General features: G+C 36.9%; 1 protein-coding gene across 2 annotated transcripts; it reads right to left on the bottom strand.

The window, feature by feature from the left end:
- Positions 1 to 1,051: 1,051 nt before the first annotated feature.
- pik3ap1 (phosphoinositide-3-kinase adaptor protein 1) lies at positions 1,052 to 23,993 on the bottom strand. Of its 2 annotated transcripts, XM_088421725.1 has the most exons (18): positions 23,951 to 23,993; positions 10,389 to 10,516; positions 8,156 to 8,575; positions 6,887 to 7,128; positions 6,661 to 6,805; positions 5,784 to 5,926; positions 5,574 to 5,703; positions 4,641 to 4,837; positions 4,367 to 4,514; positions 4,198 to 4,260; positions 3,865 to 4,113; positions 3,736 to 3,789; positions 2,776 to 2,969; positions 2,627 to 2,699; positions 2,357 to 2,524; positions 1,849 to 1,910; positions 1,664 to 1,761; positions 1,052 to 1,354 (listed from the first exon to the last, which is right to left on the bottom strand). In XM_088421725.1, the coding sequence occupies exons 2-18, from the start codon at positions 10,417 to 10,419 to the stop codon at positions 1,237 to 1,239; spliced, it is 2,535 nt and encodes an 844-aa protein (XP_088277851.1). In that variant the 5' UTR covers positions 10,420 to 10,516; positions 23,951 to 23,993; the 3' UTR covers positions 1,052 to 1,236. The 2 variants fall into 2 exon arrangements, with proteins under 2 accessions (XP_088277851.1, XP_088277850.1); XM_088421724.1 differs by lacking the exon at positions 23,951 to 23,993 and having other exon boundaries at positions 10,389 to 10,538.
- Between the last annotated feature and the right edge of the window lie 281 nt (positions 23,994 to 24,274).

Genomic DNA, 24,274 nt, shown 5'->3' with positions numbered 1-24,274 from the left:
GAGCGTCCTTTAGCGCGTCACACATAAACGAGCGCGTGCGCACACTCACGCGTGCACGCACGTGCACACACGCACACACGCAACAAAGCCTCTGCTGCGTCAAGATGCAGCAGAACCACGAGCACTTCACAACAAAAGCATTCAACACAATCTGTTCTTTTAATGTGAAAGTTTTAATCAGTTCTCCGGAAGTGGCGAAAGTAAAATATCGTACGTGGCCGCACAGCGACCTCACTCGTTCTTTTGTTTTATTACATCAAAAGAGAACTAAATTATTCTGTCAATAAATACAATATAATGATTTGACCATTTGTTCTTACACTGGATGACTGGAAATTTGATGGTCAGAAATTTAGCCCACTATTTTTGTCTATGTCATAACATCGACAAAGCAAGACAAATTTATTAAAATAGCATATATCATACACAAAGCGATTTAACACGCTTCACATGTGGTTCAATGTAAGTATTCTGGACTACGCCATATTATTCTTGAATGCACATAAAAAAATACAAATAAAACATTTTTTAACTGTGCTGTTTGAGTTGGCATCGTGAATTAATTTTTTTCAGTGATCTGAAACTCAAAATAAATTCAGTTGTGCAAGAAAACTATTATGAATATCAATACATGTTACACAATTAGACAACAAAATTGCATCAATATTTTATTATTGAGGCTGTGCCAACTTAATTCTGTCATGGGAATATATATGGGACAGCACAGTGGGTGTGTTAGTGTGTTTCAAGTTTGTAGAGTCAAAATTTCAATTTTGTCTCTGGCCTTCCTGTGTGAAGTTTGCATGTTTTCTCCAGGTTCGCCAAATTCCTCCCTCAGCCCAACATGCATGCGAGACTAATTAAAGACAAGGGTAAATTGAATATATGGTGAAAATGTAAGGAAGAATGGTTGTGTGTTTATTTATGCATTTAGATTGACTGGCAATTTCATTCAAAACATCCATGCATCCATCCATCCATCCATCCATCCATCAAGATAGCACAAAAAAACTAAATCATATGCTTCTAAGACACAAGAACCCAACAATAATTTATTGACATGTTCCACAGCATAATTTTTTATTTGCAAATTGGTTCTGTATGTTACCTACAATTTATGAAAAAAGTGATACATGTCTCTAAAATGAAGTATTGACTAGATAACCTCTACTAGTCTCTAGCATTAAAACAGCACACCACGTGAACCCATATTCAACACAATAAATTGACTGTCCATCACCGCAGCCGACGAGGAACAGGAGGAGCAGACTGGGTGTGTCTAGGGGGAGGTCTTTGAGGAGGTGCTCGGGTTGGGAAGGATACATAACGCTCGTGCAACATCTGATCTGACGTGCTGTAAAACAAAGTGGTGCATTCATATGCAGTTGGACATTTCACACTGATACGAAACAAAAGTCCATCAATGCATGAAAGCATGACCACTGAAAATATCTAAACAATAGTTTTGTTTTTTTTTAAGAATAAAAATGTTAAAATAAAAGTTGTCATGTACCGTATCAAGAAGAATGATGGAAGTGAAACTACCCCCAGTGAACTAACCCCAGAGCCATGACCTCAATTCTCCTCATGTAGCCTAAGTATATTTTAGAGTATCCAGTGTCCTTTTGCCTTGTTTACTGTGCATATGCTCAGAAAGACTGACCTTTGTGAATTCCGTGGAGGGATTCTGGGTGGAATTAGTGGAGCAGCATCAGAAGGCCGTGGAGGTTGTGGAGGAAGAGGGAGATTTTCTAAGGAGTCCTTGAACAAAATAATATAATACTGTACTATCACTCTTACACAGACACACACATAAAGAAGACGAGTAACAATAGCTTTTGTGCTCACCTCTATGTCTGGCTCTGTTCCACTACTGTAGCTGTGAGTGCTGAGTCTGTTGCTCTCAGTACCTCATGTAAAGGACAAAAAAAAAAAAAATCACTGTTTATGTCTTTATATCCACATACAAACATTCAGAGGAAATCCAATACAAGAAGGGTTCTATACGAACAATCACTTGAAATATAGTAATACTCATTTTTGGTTGAAACTTAGACATTCATTTTCTTGTACTTATTAGGATAACCTCCACACTGTTCGCCAGACAGTTAAACAACAAATATAGGCAAACAATCATTCGCATTCACACCTATGGACAATTCAGAGTTTCAATTGCTTAAGAAGTGTGTTTGTTCAATGGGGAAAATCCATTCCAATCCAAAGGAAGAACATACACAGAAACACTTGATCGTGAAGAATTGAACAAAATATTGGAAACACATGAGATGTTTTTGCAAGGAATCACAACTTCTGAGCCATATCACACAGAAGAAATAAGCATTAGCGTAAGACCCACTGGAAGTACTGGATGTGCTCCCTGTCTTCCAACTTCCTCTCTGGATAAGATGCGCTGCAGATGTCACTGGAGGAATCGTTTTGGGCGCTCCGTCATATACAGCGCACTCCAATGTCACAGTGGCTCCCCAAAAGGAGTTTCTCTGCAGTGGCGCGCTAATCTCGTAGTCTTACAGGCGAGAGACAGCATCACATATTTATTTATTAAAATCTAAATTTACAATTGGTCTTACATCAGTTTAATCAACCCTCATTAGGACAACGATATTACCAAGGTCCTTCCCTGCTTTTTCTTTCTCATTGTGACGTCTGTTGATGCTTTCTCTCAATTTTTTCAGATTATCCTAAGAAACAGACGTGCAGGAGATGCGTTTATTTAATGAGCATTAAATAGCATTTCACACAGAGCAATGATTTTACCTGCTGATAGCGCACTGAGCTTGCTCTGCTCTCATGGTCAAGCCGCCAAGATTTGAATTCATGAACGGCTTCATCCACAGTAATTTCTCCCACTTTGACTCTTTCTTGCAGTGTGATGAGCTGTCTCTGACCAGGTGTCTTCATACCAGCAAAAAAGTCATATACAGGTACGGGAGGGTCCATCATGGACTGAGCTGCAGGTGTGAAGAACATGTTATTATGGAATCCTTCGTTTGGCAAAAACAAACAAACAAACAAACATTTTGTAAACTTGTCTACCTCTTTGGATGGTAGAGCGACTGAAGTGAATGGTGTAAGGTTTCCTTTGCATTTGTTTTCTAGAAGTAATAATTGGCTGATGGAGCAACGATTGCAGTTTAGCTAAACTTCCCCAAAAGAATTACAGTTTGGGTAAACTTAAACAAACAATGGACCGACGGAAGGGGGTCCACAGTACCAACGGACTATAAATGATGGACCAGCAAAAAAAAAAAAAAAAAAAAAAAAAAAGTAAATGCTCTGGACTCTTCACTGTTGTTATTTTTACTTCATGTGAAATTAACGTGAGTAGTCTTCTAATTTATTGGAATAAATTCAGCAATGACTCCTGTAGGTCTCTTTTTTTTTTATTCACAAAAACATGGAATGTGAATACAGGCGTGAACATTTTTTATGCTGTAATGTAGGTTGAGTGATTGGTTTATTATCTTTTATGTGAGATAAGATTTTAAGATGTAACCCGGAACAGATTACCGGTAATTACATTTTAATTATTTTCTTGGAGCAATGGTGCCAGTACTTAACATGTTCTCGGTTACTTGTAAGTGTAAGTGAGAATAGTTGTTGTGTAGACTGTCACGGATGATTTGGATAGATGAATGGAAAAAAAAATGTGCTCAAAATCAAACTAAATGGCGGCGGTCAACCAGGAAATTGTATTTATTTCAGAAATCTGTTTACCTTCCTGATATGATTCCATGGTTTGACTTTGGGATGTAGATTTATCTGAAAATACTGTCAAAAGCACAGGGATGGAGTTGAAATCCAGGTGTGAAATGCCAGTCAGTTTAATGATTGATTGTGAAGTACCTCTTGAAATATAGGTTACAGGCTTCTCGGGTTCAGGTTTAATTTCAGGTCTCGGGACCGGGGCCGGTGGCCGGGACAGGACTGCTGCATTGTGGCAATTATTTTCATTCAAAGTATCATAAAGATCTTCACTAGAGAAGTCATATGGGTCGACCTCAACAGTGTCATTCAGGTCATCCGGCTCGGTCTTTGCCATTCCTTCACATTTAAGTTGTTCTCCATCTTGGTTTACATGGTTGTGAGGTTTTGCTGAAAGTAGAAAAAAAAGTCAGTTTTTGTATTGTATATTTCACACCATTGCTATTCAAGAATCTCATTTTTAAGGTAGTTCACCTTGAAAGAATGTCCTCAACATAGCTTCCTCTGGGTTGTCCACTACTGCAGTCATTACTTCATCTACAAACATGGCAGAAACCTTATCAGAGTCCAAATTTGCAAACTTTCCCCAACATTCACATTAGGACTAATATAACAAAAGTTATGAAATGAAGATGGTAATTACATAGGTCATCTGCACACTCAGGGTTTATGTGCCGCATTGACTCATACATATCACTAGGACAAGTTGAATACTTGTTAGATGACATCTCTTCATAGTCCTCTGTACTCTTGTCTGAGTCTTTGTTGTGAGAGTTGAGCATATCTTCTGTCTGTTCCAATTGTTAGAAAACAGGATATAATCAAATTTAAACATTGACATACAAGTTGTCTTTGATAGGAATAATTAGGAATAATTACATCATTAAAATGAATAAAACCATAATTACTGGACTTACAACAAATTCATCAATAAACTTTCGGAGTTCTGGGAAGCCACTCTTTTCGGCAAGGGTGTTAGGATATTCTCCATTCTTGTTCATCACGCTGTAAGCTTGCAGCGCTCCGGGAATCGTAAGAAGAACGCTCGTCAACTTCTTCAGGCCATACTTTGCAGCCAAATGCAGCAAGGTGGGAAGTTCCTCATTGCGCTTATCTAAAGTACACCAATATAGTTATCCATCTGGCAAAGCTATGGGATTCACAATAAACTCTTGTTTTCCTTTCTATCTGACAGTGAGACACTTAAAACTGTTAAAATTCAAAAATAAAAACTTTAAAAACCTTAAAATGTCTAAGTATTATGGGATTTATGACTCAAAGGTCAAGTGGCAGATGCATTTATGTCAGTGCTCAGCATTCAATATTTCAGTCTAGATAGGCAATGCATTTAAGACAAGGTGATGCCAGGGAGGGCGTGAATGACCCCTAGACAAAAGACCTTGTTTTTGCCATGTGAAGCGTAATTGCCAAAATATAGTTGTTGAAAGTTCATTTATTTATTTATTTTTCCTTTTGTTAAAGATTAAAAGGATACAGCTTTAGGTATACCATTTTTATGGATAAAAATCTCATTACTAGTCAGTGCGGTGAGTGGGGTGTGTGAGAGGTTTTTCTCTTACTAGGGTGGTTTTTGCAAAATATAATTGAGAAGCATTGTTGTAATTAATTGATCGCGATTAATCTGTTAAGATGACACCCCTAATTAAAAGATTTTAAGTGTGCCTTTAAAGTCCGAAAAATGCAGTGATTCATTTTTATGATTGCTTTCCAGGGATCGTTGCAACATTTACTGTTGCATTTGTTAAGCTCCATACATGGCATCAAACATTAGGAAATTATTTAAGGAATTCCCTCAAACAGATCAGCCAGAATAGGTCTGTTGCACTCACATGCTGCCATATTGTGCTCCTCTATTTGTCGGATTCCAAACAGCTGAAGACACTCTGGCGTCTTGGATTTTATTGAGTCTGTTAAAATGTTGTCCAAAAACTCTATTGAATTGGACCTCAAATTGAAAGCCTGGTAGAAAAACAAAACATGATGAATACCAAAACAAAGGAGATTAGCATGGACACTCAAAAAATAATACAATGTCTCACCTGACAGAGGAAATTTATGGGATGGGCAGCATTTTCAAGACAGCGATTGACTTCTCCCATGTTTGTATAATATGTGACACATTTCAAGGGTATTCGTGATTGGTTTGAGAACAGAGTGAGTGATACCAACCCTGCAGGCATATCTAGGTCATAAAACATAAACAATCATTTTTAGTAGAAAATTATGTTCAAAACCTGACACTAAATGCATTTGTTTAATGCGGGGGTTCTCAAACCTTTTGGAGTCAGGGACTCCTGTTTGAAAGCAAATTTTTCAAGGACCCCCCCATTGCAAATGTTTGCAGAAACAAAACAAAACCAAAAATAATTTAAGCCAAACATAAGTGCCCTTTTTATTCAGCAACATATTCAATTTGAAAACAATTTAGTCGTGACAGTAGCACAGCTCTCAGTCATTTTTATTGCAAAACTGTAAAGAAAAGAAAATACACCAAACGAAACTCAGGTAAATCCCATATGCAAAAATTATATCTTAATAAATATACACAAATGCACTATCAACAGCGGCCAGAAGCAGCGCTAAAAACAAAGACTAAGCCAAACCTATAACTGTTAAAAGATAAACTTGCATCAGTTCCAAAACACTCAAATTATTTCACGGGCCTCCACGCAATCAGTCCTTGGCCCCCTTGGGCTCCGCGGACCCCACTTTGAGAACCACTGCTTTAATGGGTCCAAACAATTCTCAAGAGATTCTACGACAAGTTATCTACTGATCACTACTTTTTGTACAAAATTCCAATGATCGTCAGAAAGACAGACCATACACAACATTATGCTAAAATACATAATTTAAAGTTTGGAATATTTGTAATTGAAGAAGAAAATGAATGACTTGGATGCCCAAATGACTTACCGGGTGCAGTGAGACTTATTGTGTACTTATTTACAACGATGCATTGAACTGTTTTTGTGGGGTTATTTTCAGAAGAAAACTCCACTTTTGGTGACAGAAGCTCATCTATTTCATCAGTAAAGATGACAAAAATGGTCTCCTCCACCTGAAAAGCAAACAGAATCAGATCAATGAAACAATGGAACTACATCTATCTTAACATTTCATGAAATAAGCACATGCTTACCCCACATTGAAGTCGGGTTGGTTGAACAGTGAAGCAGGTGATGTGTGAGTGTGGACTCATTTCTTTGCTTACTAAAAGACTCGTGCTCACGTCGTCATCATCCTTCAAGGCTCTTTTTCGACACTCTCCTGACATCACTTCCTGTGTTTCGGCAAGGAGGAGATCTTCGCTTGACAAGGCTTGAACGCCGTGCAGCTGTTCAAGGGATGCTTTTTTCATGACAAGTTCTGCCTGTAGCCGGCCTTTCAGCAAACAAATAAACAGGTTGATGGTGATTTGCCATTTTACGTAAAATCAGTGATTGGCAGGAATCACACAATTTGACGAGTTGTCAATGAGGTCATTTATCGGTTTTGCAAAATATTTGTTGTATGAATATTTTGAGGGCTGACATTTTGCCTCTTACTTAAATGACAATTACATTCATGTTTGCTGTCACATCAATTTCTTTATTTGCAGTACTTACATGGCGCTGTAAAGTAATTTACAATATACTGTAGTAATTTCATTACAGTGAGTTGTTGCATACATTATTTCTGTCAAGTTATTCTTGTTTTACCTGACTGCCCTTTCACTTTAAGTCTGGCCAATTTAGGAAAACATTACTATCAAAAAGTCATTGATGATTTTTACCTGTGCGTCTCTGTCACTTTTTGGCATGGCAAAGATTGTTAAAATATTTTATAAATGTTGACTAAATATTTTGTTGATACTCTGTATACTGTGTACCCGTGCATACAAGCAATTCATTCAAAATGTGATGGGATCAGGTATCAGGTTTGTTTTTTAGTGAGGCATCGGGTGATTTCAGTTCTGCGAACCTTCTCAAAAATCCTCATCGCGTAAAGTCCAGAAGACACCAATAGAATTAAATGATATTTGAGAGGTATTCATTTAACTTTGTTCATTCCCAAGATTCGTTTCAAATATATTTTCTTCCCTATTACATACAGCTACATGAAAGTGGCAAACTATGACAAATATCTCTCAGTGTTGTACAGTATAGCGTAGCCAAAACCATAAATTGCTAAATTGTTTAGTTTTTAAATAAATCTTTCATGTTTAAGTGTACATTTATTATTTTATTGTTTTTGAATATTTCTTTTGTGTATTGTACTGCAGCATTTAGCATGAAACATTTCTGCTTCCTCAATGGCAGTAAAAAACAACTTTGAATCAAATCTAACAGTCATCTGGGATACAATTAAGTTAACACAATTAAACATTATAAAGAAAAATATTGATTGCGAGAATGTGAAAGGGGCCTACTGTTAGTGATGATCTCCAAAATGACAGAAGCATAGATAGCAGGTTCATCTTCAGCGTGCAGTTTCCTCCAACTGGACCAGTCGTCAAAGCCATCAGTAGTTAGTACGTCGTCTTCAGTTACGCCACACAGCAGCGCCACCACTCGGTGTGATGGGTGGAGCACCCCCTGAAGAGCTCCATGCAGCTCAGGCTCCGACATGAGATCTATAAATCCTCCAGTGAGGAGTAGCAGAATGCATTTGAAGCTGTGGAAATTTTCAAAGTTGTACCCACGAAGCTGATCATCTGGGCCAAGGGTATAAAGCATAACCGAGTCCTTGTGGAACATCTTGGAGGATTTCTGCAGGACCTTCTGCAAATATGTTGCCCATTCCTGAGCCTCGGCCGTATGGAGAATTAGGAGCTCAGCTTCAGAATGAACTGAAATTGAAAAAAGTTTAAAAAGATAATTATATTTACAGTTTACCTTACAAACAGTAAACCTGGTACTAATTTACATATGGAAAATTAGTAACTTTCTGTTAGATGTATGCCAAGAAGAACACAAATATAAGGTGATTTACCTGTAAATATTCTGACTCAGTTGGCTAGTAATGACATTAATGATCATGTCAGAGCTGTAATTGTAAGTGTATTTGTGTGTGTGTGTGTGTGTGTGTGTGGGGGGGGGGGGGGGTAAATAAATACTACATTCCAACGAGTGCTTATTGGCCCTGCTCTTCAACACATTAACACCTTTGGACAACATAACATCCTCAAAGAATTCATCGTGCCTGTTTTTTGGGGATACAGAAATCCAGGTAAGCAAGGGTAAAACACAAGATTGGAATTCCAAACTTAAAGTGCTACTTAAGTGCCCTTTGGTAGAATTTTATTCAACTCCTCCCTGAGGAGTATAAATTGAATATATCAACCATACTACTTGTTTTAGTGAAAATGAGAATATTAATAACAGTATACTGTATATTTTTAATTGACTTTACACGATCAGCATTTGGGGTCAATCACAATTGCTGATTGGCCAGTTTAAAAATAACTGATCCAATCGCAAGATGAAGCTATTAAAATAACTCCCTTATATAGTGCATCTTTTTGTATATGGCATAAAGGCATAAACCTGTAGCTATACTGTTTATAGGGTATCAAAAAATATACATTTATAAACTGGAGTATTTTTGACCGGGTTTAGCGGTGTTTGCCATGGCCAAAACTGACAAAGATATCCAGGTAAAAACATCAGTGACCTCGAGAAGGCATTGAAGAACTGCCCAAGCATGGGTAAGGTAAAACAAAAACAACTTGAAACAGAAATAATGGATGCAACAACGTAACGTGATATTGTAATAAAATTACTTTACGGCATCAAATAAACATGGAACTGATGCTACAGCTCTGAAATAAATGTAGAGGAAAAACTGCCATTTATCTCCCGGCGTGTAACGACATTATACCCAAGATGATCACCATCAACATAATCAGATTGCCGAAAAGTCTAGTTTTTAATACTGTATATCGAGCGTGTAGTGAAGGTCCCTTCATAAAACTGATTAGTATTTGTCTGTGCTAAATCTCTATGATCAAACCAAACCCTGTAAAATGTATCTCAATCCTTGTAATCATCACAAATATTGTGTTAATGATGTGACACTGGCGATATTATGTGTTGATTTCCATGTAGCTGCTCCTAGTGTTTATCATGGTGATACTCAACAACATACCAGCTGTCTAGTTGCGGAATGTCAAGGTGAGCGTGGTTTGAGCATGAATGTCCAAACTGTTAGCTATTTCAGTGCAGAGAGTCCACAAGGAATTGTACAAACACTGCTTTGTGTCAACAGCAGTCAGAGTAATTTAGTTTGACTCATTAAAGTGTTTAATCAGGTCAAGTTGACCTCTGTGCTTGCTAACTGGGAAAGAAACCCAACACGAGTAATCACCTTCATCACAGTTCCCACTGATGGCAGTGCCGAGAGAGTAGACGTGTATTTGTTAATGGGCTGCTGCCATGCGCCATCAACGGATGGACTTGCGAGACAGGGAAGCAACTGACATGTGGACTTAACCTCAAAGGAGGGCTGAAAGTTTGTCTTCCTCTTTTGTTGTTCTCACACAGAGGGATTAGCATTGGAATTAATAATAACAATAATAATCATAACTAATCACATTTGAGTATGACAATAAAAATTCTACATACAGGGCAGTAAGGGTCGATGAAAAGGGAAAACTAATTTACCTGAGTCCCCACAGGAGATTTGTTCATCCATGTTGATGGTGTCTTGAAGTTGTGTAAAATCAGTCCACAAGGATCATAATTTATAGAAATGTCTTTTTTTAATCGCCTCCAAAACAATTTGCGTAGTTCTGTAAAGAGAAAAAAAAGTTAGCTTTCACCCTCTGCCGCTGTATCAATAGTAACATTCAGTTTCCTGATTTTAGCGACTCACCCCCACTTCCTGAAACAGTTGAAGAAGTGAGAAATACACCACAGTCATAACTAAAATATGCAACATGCCAGTGATTATGGTAAACTTTGTCACCTCTAGAGGTCTGCTTATTTAAAAATAAGTACTTGGAAAGGAGTAACTAAGATACACACAAACAAACAAACACACACAGTCGCACACACATTCACACACAGAGGACCTGTAGTGCAAATTTCTGCATCACACAAAAAGTACTATCAGTATGCATCAGCGGAATCAATATGTGTCATAATAGTATCAGTATGAATCCAAGTGTGTTTGATGTACTTCACCTGTGTTTTACTTCTTTAACAAGGTAAACACTGAGTACAAACGGTTTCATGCTTCTGATATTAGTGTAAACATCACTGTAAATTAAAGGCATTCAAACCAGGAAAAGCTGTTTCACTTTCATATAATGATAACATGTACATATCAGTACTGGACAATGCTTACAAAAATGATGGTCAAAAAAGATATAACAACAAAAACATGATACATTAAACAGAAAAAGAACTATTCATGTAGTACATATAAGTGTGTTTGACAAACTACAGTATGAAAATACAGTAATGTAGTTATTCCTCTGTTACTACGTTAATTCAAACACTAGAGGGCGTCAGAAAATCATTTTCTCCAGTCTATCCACATTTCTTTCAATTTGCTACGATAGGATAAAGTTAAATGCATATTGCACTCAGTACTTGTTAAAATTATTAAAATGATTCAGTTAATTGGCATTATTGTATGAACTTAACACTGTCTATTGTCAGAGCTACGTTAATAGTAGTATACATGCAAACATGTCGTTCCAGACACTTATTCTACGGCAACAACAATAAACAGATGGTTTATATGTTTATATTTTCATATTCAAATGAGGACAAGACCTGTATCAAAATCATTCAATTTATTATTTCCATTTCATAATTTCAATTGATGATCATCATTTTTTTTTTATACATTTGAGGTGCTGTAGGCTAAGGGAGCTCATGTTTTTGTTCCCTATATCTACAGAACTCAACATACATAATGTACTGCATAATAATTACATTTAGGGGTTTGCTGCTGTCACACAATCTGGTGTTTACCGAATGCACACAGTCCTGCGATGTCTTTTTATTGATAACACTGTTGAAAGCGAAACAAACCTTAATATTTTTGTTTTTAGCTGATACCAACTCAAAATGGTGACATCATTTTGCATCTTGAAAACTATAAAACGTCACTCAGACGTTAATGTTAATAAGGATACACCCAAAATGCATTTCACAATTTTTAACACCAAAAATCCCATTTGCTAGGATGTATAATTATCGGTTTCAGGAATTTCTGTATTTGATAATCATTAATGGTTTCACTTTCACTGTCAGTGAGAAATGTGAGCTTTTCAATTCAATTCTTTCAGACTTTTACTAACAGCCTTCACTATATAGAGTAAAAAAATGTGTTGCCTCCCTTATTACCCATGTTTTTAATTTTAATCTAAGTACTGGGCAGTAATAGTATGCATGATCAGCATTACTGTCAGTTACCACCTTTACAGCATCATTGCCAATTATATTTATTTGGACATATCGAGCAACCCCTGCTGTAGACTATTTCATTGAAATTATTTATTGCCGTCTTCAGTCAACCACGACTGGCTAAGTATACCTGCTTCTAACAGTCAAGTACACAGCATTTATTCACTGTCATAAAATCACTACAGCTAAATAAACAAAGTTTCATCATGTCATTAATTGCTACTTCAGAACAAATGAGCCAAATGAAAGCCTCAATCAAAGCAACGAATGAAGGTTTGGACTGTAAGTGGTTTCCGGGTAAAACACATTTTTATTTATGTCTGGTCGAAAGTGTTTGAGGCTACACTGGTGGAACATTTTCCTCAGATTGATGTGCCCATATCTGGACAATGTGAATGCCAATGAACACACAGTAATCATAGATGGTCACAGCCATTGCACTAAATAACTAGATCTTGGCACTCCTTCAGGATTCTGTGGTAATACCTAAAACAGCTATTGGCATCATCCAACCACCAAATGCCACATTTCTTGCAGAAACTCTATACACAACCAAATGCACTCATCAAATCAAACCACTCAAAGAAGATGTTAGCTGGCGATTTATACATTTAAAGGCCTGTCTAGTATATCTTGGCATCACTTGTGTATTTGCAATGGCCTCAATCAAAGTTTCCTAATACTGCAGTTACAAAAGGCAGCTTATTCACTTGCCTTACAATAAATCCCGGCCGTGACATCAATTTACTTAGCTTTGCCTTTCTCCAGTTATACAATTAGTTTGGTTTCTACTTTGACCTTCTGCCATGGAGACCTTTTAATGGCTGTTGCAAAAGTTCACTCCTTGGCTTTTGAAGCTCCCTGTGAAGAACAGGGTGATCCATGACCCGTCTTTAAGAACAATTTCCTGTAGAAAACGAATCCCCTAATTTTTTCTAACCCTGCTATTAGGCGCCATATGCATGACCGTCCCGTTACCTTTTGTTTGCTCTCCTTTAAAACCACTATCTATTATGCGGCTCAAGTCAAATCTCTACAGCCCGGGTTTAATAAGAGAATATTTTGCTCCTGTATTTTAACCTGGTTATTTAATATCCTCTTTGGTGTTGTTGTTGTTTTTTTTTTTTCTTTTTAACCTTGCACACATAGTGAGATTGTGTTCTGTCACAACTGGCCCTGTTTCTCAGGGTACAAATTCCAATATCACTAAATGATATTGGATGGAAATTGAAACTTCATAACTAACATTTATTGTTTTTTTTTGCGCAGTGGTTGTTGTTTTTAAGTTGTGATCTCGCCATTTGGAGTACAAAAAGCAGTATGTATGTATTCCAGTTCCTATCGTTTGGATTTGAATTGTGGGTACTCTGGCTTCATGTCTAACAAAGGAACCTGACACTTCCGTATTCCAAATTCATACATAGTAAAGGAGGTTGAAAAGAATATGTCTTTACAATAAAATGCTCTATGCAGTCTCACTAGTCTAATCACTGTATTTTGATTATTATTGCAATTTTAAGAATGAAGCTGCAAAATACACATGTTTTTATTCGCCTGAGAGGGCGGCCATTTTGCCACGTGTTGAAATTTTAAAAGGCCTGACCAATGACCAATCATGTTTCAGCTTGTGAATGCCACATGCGTTGTTTTCAAAAAAAATTTTTTTTTTTTTTTTTAGAAACGTTTACTTGGATTAAAAATAATAAACTCTGCATTACTTTAACATTATATTTTACTGCATTACTTTATTATGTTCTTGGAAGAAACTACATTTTCTTCCAGGAGGTATCAGAATACTGTACTTTTTTATAGTAAGCCTCCCATCTCTGGTGACCTTCTCATTTACTGTACTTCCCTATCTTGTGAAAGCCCCAGGTTATTGCCACTGCCTCGCCAGTTGTCCAGGAGACTTTTAAAGTGGAGGAAACTAGAAACAAAGCCCAATCTGAAGACGCGGACTACAATCTTGAAATGGAAAACTAAAATGGGGAGTGGGTCTCTAGTTCAAATGTTATTTGGATGATAGCCTGCAAAAGAAAGCGAGTGTGTTTGGTTTCTCATTGAGAGTCACCAGCAGGGCTCATTGTGATAAGAAAATCAGTCTAATGTTACCTGATCTGGTATAATGCGGACCAATTACTACTCCATTGCACTTCATTACAGGACTGTAATAGGGCCGGGGTCAGGGTTGGGAAGTAGCAGCAGAAGGAAATTGAGTCGTCATTGATAATATGATAAACTGATGGCGAGAGGGTTCCTCCAACAAATTATTGAAATTTACAGTTGGTAGGGAAACACAATAACCTCATTTGGTAAGCAGATGGCAAGCACTTGTTTCAGGCAGGTCCTCTCATACAATGAGAGGCACAGAGAAAGAAATTCAAAACGATTTTAGTGTCGGACTGTTTTGCTGTTGCTAAATGTACTTACTGTCCGGTTTTACAAATATCTTAAGTAACAAAGACAAGCACTCCACCGAAGAAAAAAAAATCTGAAGAAAGTATAGAATTCATCCCTTGTGTTTTGCTGCCATTAAGTCCACACGGTTATGCTAATAGAACATGAAGAATTCAAGGGGAAAAAAATCCCTTCGCTGCTGAAAAGGAACAGCAGCCATTTGTTTGCCTTAAACCATCGCCAATTGGGGCCCCTTGAATAAATAAATCAAATAAACTGTCGTCAGACATATATTTTCAATCCATCTAGGTAATCACATTCTGTTTACCTGAATGGGAACTATTCTAAAATGTTATTAAACTTTAAATGGAGTTTAGGGGTTGAATAACTAGGAGCGGGAAATGATGAGCAAACAGGAGGATAAAAATCCAATTACTATTAAGCAAGCAATGCATTGACTAGTAAAGAGGAAAATAGCGTTGACATTTTCCACAAGCGCAGCACCCACCTGACAGCGTTGTCGTACGAGCGCACAGCAAATTCAATCGGGGGGCTTGTAGACATGCCTCGGTCACTAGCTTACACAAATGCGGCGCTGCGCTCTATAGAGTAGTAGTACGCTGGTAGAATGTGTAGAACGCTAAAACCAAATATCTAGCAGACTCAAATGAACGTTTGATTGTCTGGTCAATACTGGTGATCATCAGTCAGATAAGAACATTTTGTTTGGAAATACAATACAACAAAATCAAATGTAAAAACTGAAACAAATATTTCATAAATTTCCATCCATACGTTTTCTAGAACCGCATATACTCACAATGGTCACAGGCTTGCTGGTGCCTATTCCAGTTGGCTTCGGGCAGTAGGCGGGGGACCCCCTGAATTGGTTGCCAGCCAATTGCAGGACACACAGAGACGAACAACCATTCACGCACCCAATCACACCTAAGGACAATTGAGTATGTCCAATACACCTGCCATGCATGTTTCTGGAGTGTGGCAGGAAGCTAACCTAACCCTAACCCACGCGGGCTCGGGGACAACATGCAAACTCCACACAAGGCCGGAGCAAGGTGGATTTGAACTCTGGTCCCTGAGCTGTGAGGCAGACGCGCTAGCCACTGCGCCTGCGATCTGCCCTTATTTCATAACCTTGATACTTATAAAGAAACAGTTGAAGTAGGGGATGAATTTTCTGCCTTTTCCAAAACACTACATAAAATGTTCACCAGATAGTGAGGGAAAAATAACTTATGAATCATTTACAAGCCCAGTTAAGCTTATCTCACATATCTAAATAGGCAATATATTGAATGCATGCTTCATTGATCAAAACTGTTGTGGAACAACTTATCACGCGACCATCTTTACCTCCTATTTAAAGATTATTTTGCTTTCATCTACAGTCTCCACTCAGCTGAAAACCACTACAAGATGATAAGACAGTCAATTTGGATGTCAACTCTGTAATCACACTGTCCACTAGATAAGGGCAACTTTTATTTATTTATATTAAGTCCCTGTTCGTCTTGTTGAAGATAATAGTTTCATTTTCCAGACAAACTTTGCCAGTTATCCTCATTGTGGAGCAAATGTGACACATTTCTGCTTCATTAGGATTCGCTGGCTTGACAGAGATTGAGTCATGTGATGAATTCACAATGGCAAAGGGAATAGGAGGTATTCCACTAATTTCTTTGCATGTCTTGTAATGGTTTTAAACCACATTGCTGATCATTTGTGGCAGTGGAAATAAATGGACGAAAACCATCATTTGTAAACTTATGATATTTATGATTTAGCAAACTCAAGAAGAGTCTAAATTTACTACCTGATACAGAAGGTAAATATTTTTGGAATGAGAGCCTCCTTGGCTGTAAACTGCTTGTTGAGGATGTTTGATTGTTTTATTAAGATTTCAAGTTTGAAAAAAATGATAAATGTTTTTCAGAAGTAATATTATAAATTCAATCATTCATATTTAAGTTGACTAGATTTTTAAAATTGAAAGTCATGTTTTGAACTGTTTTGGAAACATTGTCCTTCTGATCCATTGTGAATACCTCTGCATAATTATTTTGGAATTCATTAAGGCTCTGCTATATGGACAAAACAAAATCTCAATTTTCACCAATAATTCTGGGCAATTATGATTTTAATCCTTTTTATATGAAGTATCGGTGATAGACCCAGCAAACTATTATTTAACGTTTTGATTTATTAAAAAATAGGAAAATATTTGGACAATTAAAAATGTAAACTTTTGACACACATAGCTTGTGCATCATTATAAAGGTCGCCTGTAACTATAGGCCCTTTTGTATATTGCTTGTAATTCATTCATCTCACATGCTAACACTTTGCAAAACACTGATTTCACAATTTAATCAACTTTAAAATCTTTTAATTTCCAACCCTCATAGGCCAAATTAAGTTTTAGTACTTTTTTTTAACTTCTGGGTAAAAAACGGCTCATAAAATATTAATGTTGAATAGTTTGTGCAGTATTGCAAATCTGCAGGTAGAAAGTTGAAAATGTTTCTGATTGAGCAGCTTCATTCCATATGTGTTTAGGCTTAGTTTCGTGGAGGGTTGTGGTATATTTTGTGATCTATTTGTCTTAACAGTGTGCAGCAGAGGGTGACTGAGAAAAGAAGTCAGGGATGAGAGGAACAAAACTCCTAAACCGCACTGAACAACAGAACCACTTAAAATGCAGATCAATGAAATGAACATCTAACCATGGATTTCATGCATGGCTTTGTAACTGACGTGTGCTTTGCTTTGACAATTCCACAGAATTTCCTTAGGAATGCTTCTATAGCTCTCTCAAAACCTGATCAGAACCATTTCTAAACGAAGTTTCCTGGGGGTTCTATCAAGCACTCTTTATGGCTGGACAGGAAAATGAACCTTCAAGTGGGTTCGGATTTTTTTTTCTCCATTTTATTAGAACACGAAGACGTCACTTATAGTCGAGATTGCACTTCCACTAAAAAGCACAAGAGGTCAGAGCTCTACTACAAATCCGAAGCATCGTGCATCCCGAACGCTGCATGCCTGACGTGTCCTTTTCATTGTTATCATCAAGACCACTGCTTGAAAGATGTCCCTTGAAATAAGTTTGCATCAAACATCATTGAGTATGTCAATTAAAGTATGATGAAAAGAGCAATGGGTTCTTTTCATTCACAGCAAATCCAAATCAAAGCACTTGTAATATACGCTGACTCGTGGTGTTAAACAGAGATTGGTATTATTGAGAAAGGAACAGCAATTGAGAGGTCTCATCCACCTACAGGTAAAAAACTCAGCATTGAACTGTTGTGTGTGAATAAGTTCATATTCTGTCTAGTAATACACCAAGCATTGAAAAGCTGATATGAACTGTGAAATGTAACATCGATAAGCTTTAGCTGTCAGTTCATCAAAGCTTATGTCCACAGTGCATGGTGTGACTCTGTAAGCTTTTGTACTGCCTCAAACTGACCACTGCAGATAAAGCACTCTGAAGGAAATGGCTTACTGGAATTTACCATCTGATCAGTGATCACCGTTGTTTGGGACAGACTTCTGCGAGTGCCAATTTCAGAAGAGTTCAAGAAAAAGACCAAACAAACATATAGTTTGCTGTACTATAAAAAAACGGGTACGATACCTGCATAGACATTTTTACTGAATGTATTTTGTGATATTAATATTTCCATAGCATTGAATTATAGCCACGCTTCTGAGTTTATAATAAGATTATTAATTACAACATGCATGACTCCAATAAAATGGCATGTCTGTTTCTCACTATGCTTACAGTATACTAGTTGCATTTGTACACACCTGCACATCAGCATGCTCAGAGATGGCCCTATTATTTAGCTGAAGACTGCCTGTGTCTGGGATTGAATAAGTTCATAGTGTCAGTGTTAGTCAGTTGTAAAAAAACAAAACAAAATGAAAAATAAACTTCCTAATTCAACCATGTAATGCCTCTTAAAATGCTGTGTATGTAAACAGGTTTCATTACATCAAATCAAGACATTAAGAGTATGTTATACTCAATGACGATATCACTTTTCATCGCCATTTTAACATCGTTGTGTAAATTTGTCATATTACTGTGTCAAATCTCAGATTTATCAGCTTGTATAAACATCTAGACAAAGGCAAAATGACATAATTTCCATGAGTAAATTAAACATTTTCAAGACTAGCATGGCCCTTGTATCCAAACCCATAGAGACCATGAATGTCAGTATTCTATTTATGCCAGTCTGCTGTCCCATTTTAGCAGAAATAAAATGTAACCATGCTATTACCTCTTTCTCCCACGTTACTGACAACAGTAACAGTGAGAGGATTACCAGGAAAATCAATAAACCGCACAGGCTTCATGAATGGGCTCATGTTGCACGTATGTGCTGGTGATGCTATTATGTTTGTACAGTGTGATATTACCTTTGCTCAAAAGCCCCAATCCACTAGCGTCCAAAGTCATCTCCACTTTTAAACAAACGGCAGTAACCGAGACCGCACGAGGATGTCCTATATTCCAAAACAACAAAATTAGTACATGCTTTGGATGAGATATTCCTCATTTCCTGAAACTTTTGTCCAAGTGGAGGCTTTGCATTTTTTTTTGTTGATCTCTAACTTGGAGCAAAGGCCGAGAGACAGACAGAAGAGTGTTCCACTCTCCAGCTCTTAACAAGCATAGTAATACATCAGTCAAAAGCAATAATTTTACTATTAATGAAATTCCAATTTGCCTTCAGTGCATTTCACGTTGACATTTTCCACATTGCAACAGCAGCTTGATAAAGTTTTTAAAATGCAAAAACGCATCTAAGAGGCTAAAGACCAGCCCGGGTGTCAGCGTGCCTGGCAGAGGACGATGGTACTTAATTTTTATCGCCACATGCCCGGGGCATTGGAAGCCTTGAATGTTAACATTGGCTTCATTTTCATTATCATCGTATGATTATGGATTTTACTGCATTTAGCTGATAATACAATTCGGCTCTCACCTTAAAAGTATTGGCTCCGAGGTTTCATTTCTGCCCAAATGAAAATTTCATTTGACAAACAAGTATAATTAGGCTGCACTTCTTAGTCAGTGTCAGTCTGTTTTCTGATTGAACTTAGACCAATTTGCTGCCACTAAATGAGTTTGAATAATTTCCATTCCGAATGTCTTGGGGACATTAGCTTTAGGAGTGCTAAATGGCAGCATGCTTTTTGAAGTTGCTGATTATTTGATGCCACCCTCGTCTACCTATATACATTTTCAGCTAACTTCAAAGTTAACAAAGGGGGAAAAAAAAGCTCCACACAGCCTACCTTAGAGTACAATGAAAATGTGAGTGTTTTTGCCCAGGTCTAGAAGGCAAAATGAAAATGACTTTAATAAGTGTGTAATGTATTTCGTTAGCTTCAATCCTTTTTGCTTCCTCACTTTCTTTCTTTGATGTGGCCACTTGTATTACACTGAATGAGCGGATTTGTTTCAAAAACTATATACGCATAATAACTAATATTGCGATATAGTTGTATTAACCCTCCTAATTGTTGTGTAAGACAGACAGTATCTGAATGAGCTAACTCTAATTCTGACTACTAGATACTAACAACAACAATTTTGTCCTCAGTAAACCTTACTCCCTATGATGAAGTTTTAAAACGGTGTGGCAGATTACTGAGATTTAAAAGCGTTTAACTCCACTTCCGAAGCTAAAATGAGAAGAAATAGGTCTGGTTTCCTTAGTTGCCAAAGTTGGGTTATGTACACATCTTCCTTCTTTAATGGGTTTACTAGATTATCTTGAATCTATTTCATCAGAGATAATCCGTTCTTTCTCATCGAAATAAACACCAACACAGGCAGAAATTGAATGAAAGGAATAGGCTATAGGAACTGCAAGGGCAACAGCAATGAAGGATCACAAAGTGCAATATAGGATTGATGACTGGAAATGGGGATTTTGACAATGTGATTAAAATATGGGAGCGGGGGTAAAAAGAGAATAATTTACGTGGTTAAAGACGACTGTGTGTCAATAAGGGACAGAATTACACTTCATTACCATAAATACAGGAAGTCAAATAGTGGCTGGGTTACGGAGAAGTTGAGGAATGAGACAGTTATCCTCCGAAGCAGCGCTTTCTCTCTCCATGAGGATAAGCTCTATCTCTTCCAGACACAATTTTATTGGCTATAGATTTTCACATTGCAGTCAAGTTTATAGGTGACGTTCTGACAAGGCCCTTGTTTTCAAGATTCAATACACACTATTTACAAGTATTTGCAGTACAGAAAACGTGAAATAACATCAGCGGGTTTACAGAAAAAATTAGTCAATTCTAAAGCTGGCTTTGGATATGTATTGCAATTAATTTCTATGTAAGATTTACAATTTATAACATGAATTTGTGTATTAAATCATATTATTATCATCACATCTTTCATCTTAAGATGTATGTAGGCTGCAGCTTTGTCTCTTTGTATTGTCTCCTGTTACCCAATATAATGTGAGAATATATGACCAGTATGATTGAATGAAATGTTGTTTCAATGAGTTAACACCTGATGGATGTATCTGATTAAATAAATATTCATTTTCTTAAGCTATTTTCAGCAGTAAGAAGTTAATATTTTGTCCATAACTAGACAAAGCAATTTCTGGAGGAACTGCATGCAAATGCTGAGAGCTGACTAAAGAATTAAGGCACAATATGGAATACTTCGGAATCAAACAATACACGATATAGAATGATTTCAAATTATATGGAATGATACCGAATAATCTGGACTCACGTGGAGAAATATTGAAAGATGTGTAATGTTTACGAGATATTAATTAAACAGTTAGAAAAACAGTAATAATAGGTATCAACTGAACAGTGGAAACAGTTTAGATTGGCAAAAAATCTGAAAATCAGAGGGAAAACCCCCCAAAGATAAATCATTTACTTTTTTGAAATTAAAAAAAAAATGTGTTAGGGATGTGTTAAAGAGATGAACGTTGGAACAATGTGACTCGATCAGAAAAGTAAAAACCATTTGCTCTGGAATGTTTAATATGTTTTACAAAATGAAGGGGATTTTGTTTGTACATTGTACTGAAGGCATGAATTGTTGGAATGTGTTGGCTTTGACAGGGTGAGATTAATTTGAGAAATGTAGAAGTAAATATACAAGGTGAATTGAATAAGATGTAAATTTTGAATGGGAAAGATGAAAACCTTAACCCAAATCCAGTCTGAAAATTACATCACATGTGCAAATAAAAAATACATCTGCATACAAAAATAATACATCCTATCAAAACATTCATACAACATATAGTTTGCAGAACCAACCAATGACCTCATTGGAAAATTATGACCTGATAGCCAATCACCATTTTTGCATAAAATGCCAAATCTCGGTCACTCACTATCAAGTCCATCAGATAGGCATAAAGTTTACCCTGGATTAACAATGATCTTGCCAGAAAGGAAAGGAAAAAAAAAACTTTAATGAGTTGCAGAAATGTCTCAAATTAATCATGATTAATTCAAATTTCAAGCACTATTTTCTAAAATGTTTGTAACAGATGAGTAAAATCTTGGAAAAAATGTGAAACAGTCAAAAATCATGTCAACATTGTTTTCAAAGACTGTTGTATTGGTTTTCTTTGTATGGCACCTTTAAAATGATCATTTTCCTGTTTCCTGTTCCGACAAACACTCATCTTTGTCTGCCTTTGAGCCAGTCACTCTCCTCCAAGCAGTATTTGGAGTAATGCAATAGAAAAGTAACGGAATTACAGTAATACATTACTTTTTGCTGTAATGCCGTACTGTAATATATCACACCCCCCAAAAAATAGTAATATTGTACTCGTTACAAATGAGAGTAACGCAATGCATTACAAAGCCTGAAAGTGGTGTGTGTGTCCCCCTCATATTCACCAAAAACACTGCGAGAGCAGAGGAGAAAAGTCCGTACACAAGATGGACCTACTCCCATTAGTTTCAGTTCGTCAGAGATAAAAACAAGAAGAATAAAATCGTTAGGTGCACTTTGTGCGCTGCACCTAACGAGCTGTCCACTTTGCCAAATAGGACCAGTAATATGACAAACCATTTAGAGCGGTGCCATAGTAAAGTGAAGTTAACGAAAAGAAAACACGCGGAGGATTGCACTCCCTCGCTCAGGGGATTATCACTTCAACCTCAAAAGGTTAGAAGATTCGTGGTGGACTATGTTGTACATATAAAATATGCTGCCACTTCCCATAGTGGATTCAACAGCATTTGGAAACCTTGCCAGCAAGCTCCCTGTCACAACTAGCAATAATGACAAAGTAAACTAATGCTAATTTTCACTGTACAATTTCTATTAATAATAGTCTATAAATAGTTCTGATCAATATGTATTAAGATGAAGCATACAAAACTCATGTTGAACTACGTTGAACACAATAACAATGATGTTGGCTAGCTGCTAATGTTAGCGCCACCTAATCCATCTTTTTTTGAGAAACATCTGTCCCTAACCCTAGCCGACTGAACTTGAATTTGAATATTAACATTGACATTGTGAAATGCACTAACTGTTTTTGCCTACAGCATAAACAATGCATCACCATGCTGTGAAGCTAAGTAATAAAGGGATTAAGATACAAAAAAAAAAAAGATTTTGTATCCTGTCTTTAAGGTTCACAATACAATACAGATTAAATAATTTATATTGTTTTTAGGCTTAAGACCACCTTTCACAAGGTGTGTAATAAGTGTAATGAGCTACAATTAAATGGCAAATCCATATTTCCCGTTATGGTGTTGAGAATAATATAAAAGTAATACAATAGTAGTTTAATACATTTCATCTCAAATACAGTGATATTGTAATGTAACTAATTACTTTGAAATGACAGTAATACGTAATGAATAATGTATTACAGCTTTGAAGTAACTTGCCCAACACTGCCTCCAAGTTAGCAGAGCTCAGCTCGAACAGGAACTCCAGTCCTCGAGGAAGGCAATCCTGCATGTTTTTGATGCTTCTGTCATTAACTCACCTGCATCAAATTATTAGGTCATCAGCAAGCTCTGCAGGAACTTGAAAATGATCCTAATCATTTGAATCAGGTGTGTTCAAGAGAGCAGTATGGAAAACATGTAGGTTTGCGGCCCTCGAGGACTGGAGTTTGAGACCTATGAAACAGAATTAGTTTTTTTTTTTTTTCTTTTTTTAATGCATCACAAAATTTACAAAGTTAATGCTTTAACTTTCACAGTCCTAATCATGACGTTTTTGGAATGAAAGTTACAAAAGCTTCAATTTACTTCCACACACTGCGACTTGCAAATGCATGTCATTTTTTCCTCAAATTCTCATGAGAACAAATTACATCTTAGTAGCTCACCTTTAGCTGTGGCATAAACAAAAAAGTTTAAAAAGTGATGAGAGCACACTGATGAACTGTCATCTCCCCTGGTAAAGCTTTCCAGAGATTAAATCTCTCAAAGCCCACTCTACAAACACTGATAAAGCCAAAATCTGATTTTGGTATCTACAACCCACAGTTTGCATTGCTATCCATAAGAAAGCTGCTTAGCTTTGGCAGCTGGTGCATATTTGAATGACTCCAGTCAGCGACAGTAGAGGCAACGATACCTCTGAGTCGAGTCGTTCACCGCATTATGGCTTAATGGGAAGAAACAATGCATGCCCTTTGAAGCCATAATGA

Source organism: Hippichthys cyanospilos, chromosome 8 (genome assembly GCF_059441005.1).
Source record: "Hippichthys cyanospilos isolate Australia breed blue-spotted pipefish chromosome 8, RoL_Hcya_1.0, whole genome shotgun sequence".
Classification (NCBI taxonomy): Eukaryota; Metazoa; Chordata; class Actinopteri; order Syngnathiformes; family Syngnathidae; genus Hippichthys; species Hippichthys cyanospilos.
The sequence above is the reverse complement of the archived record's forward strand: the minus strand, read 5'-3'. Positions and strand labels throughout refer to the sequence as shown.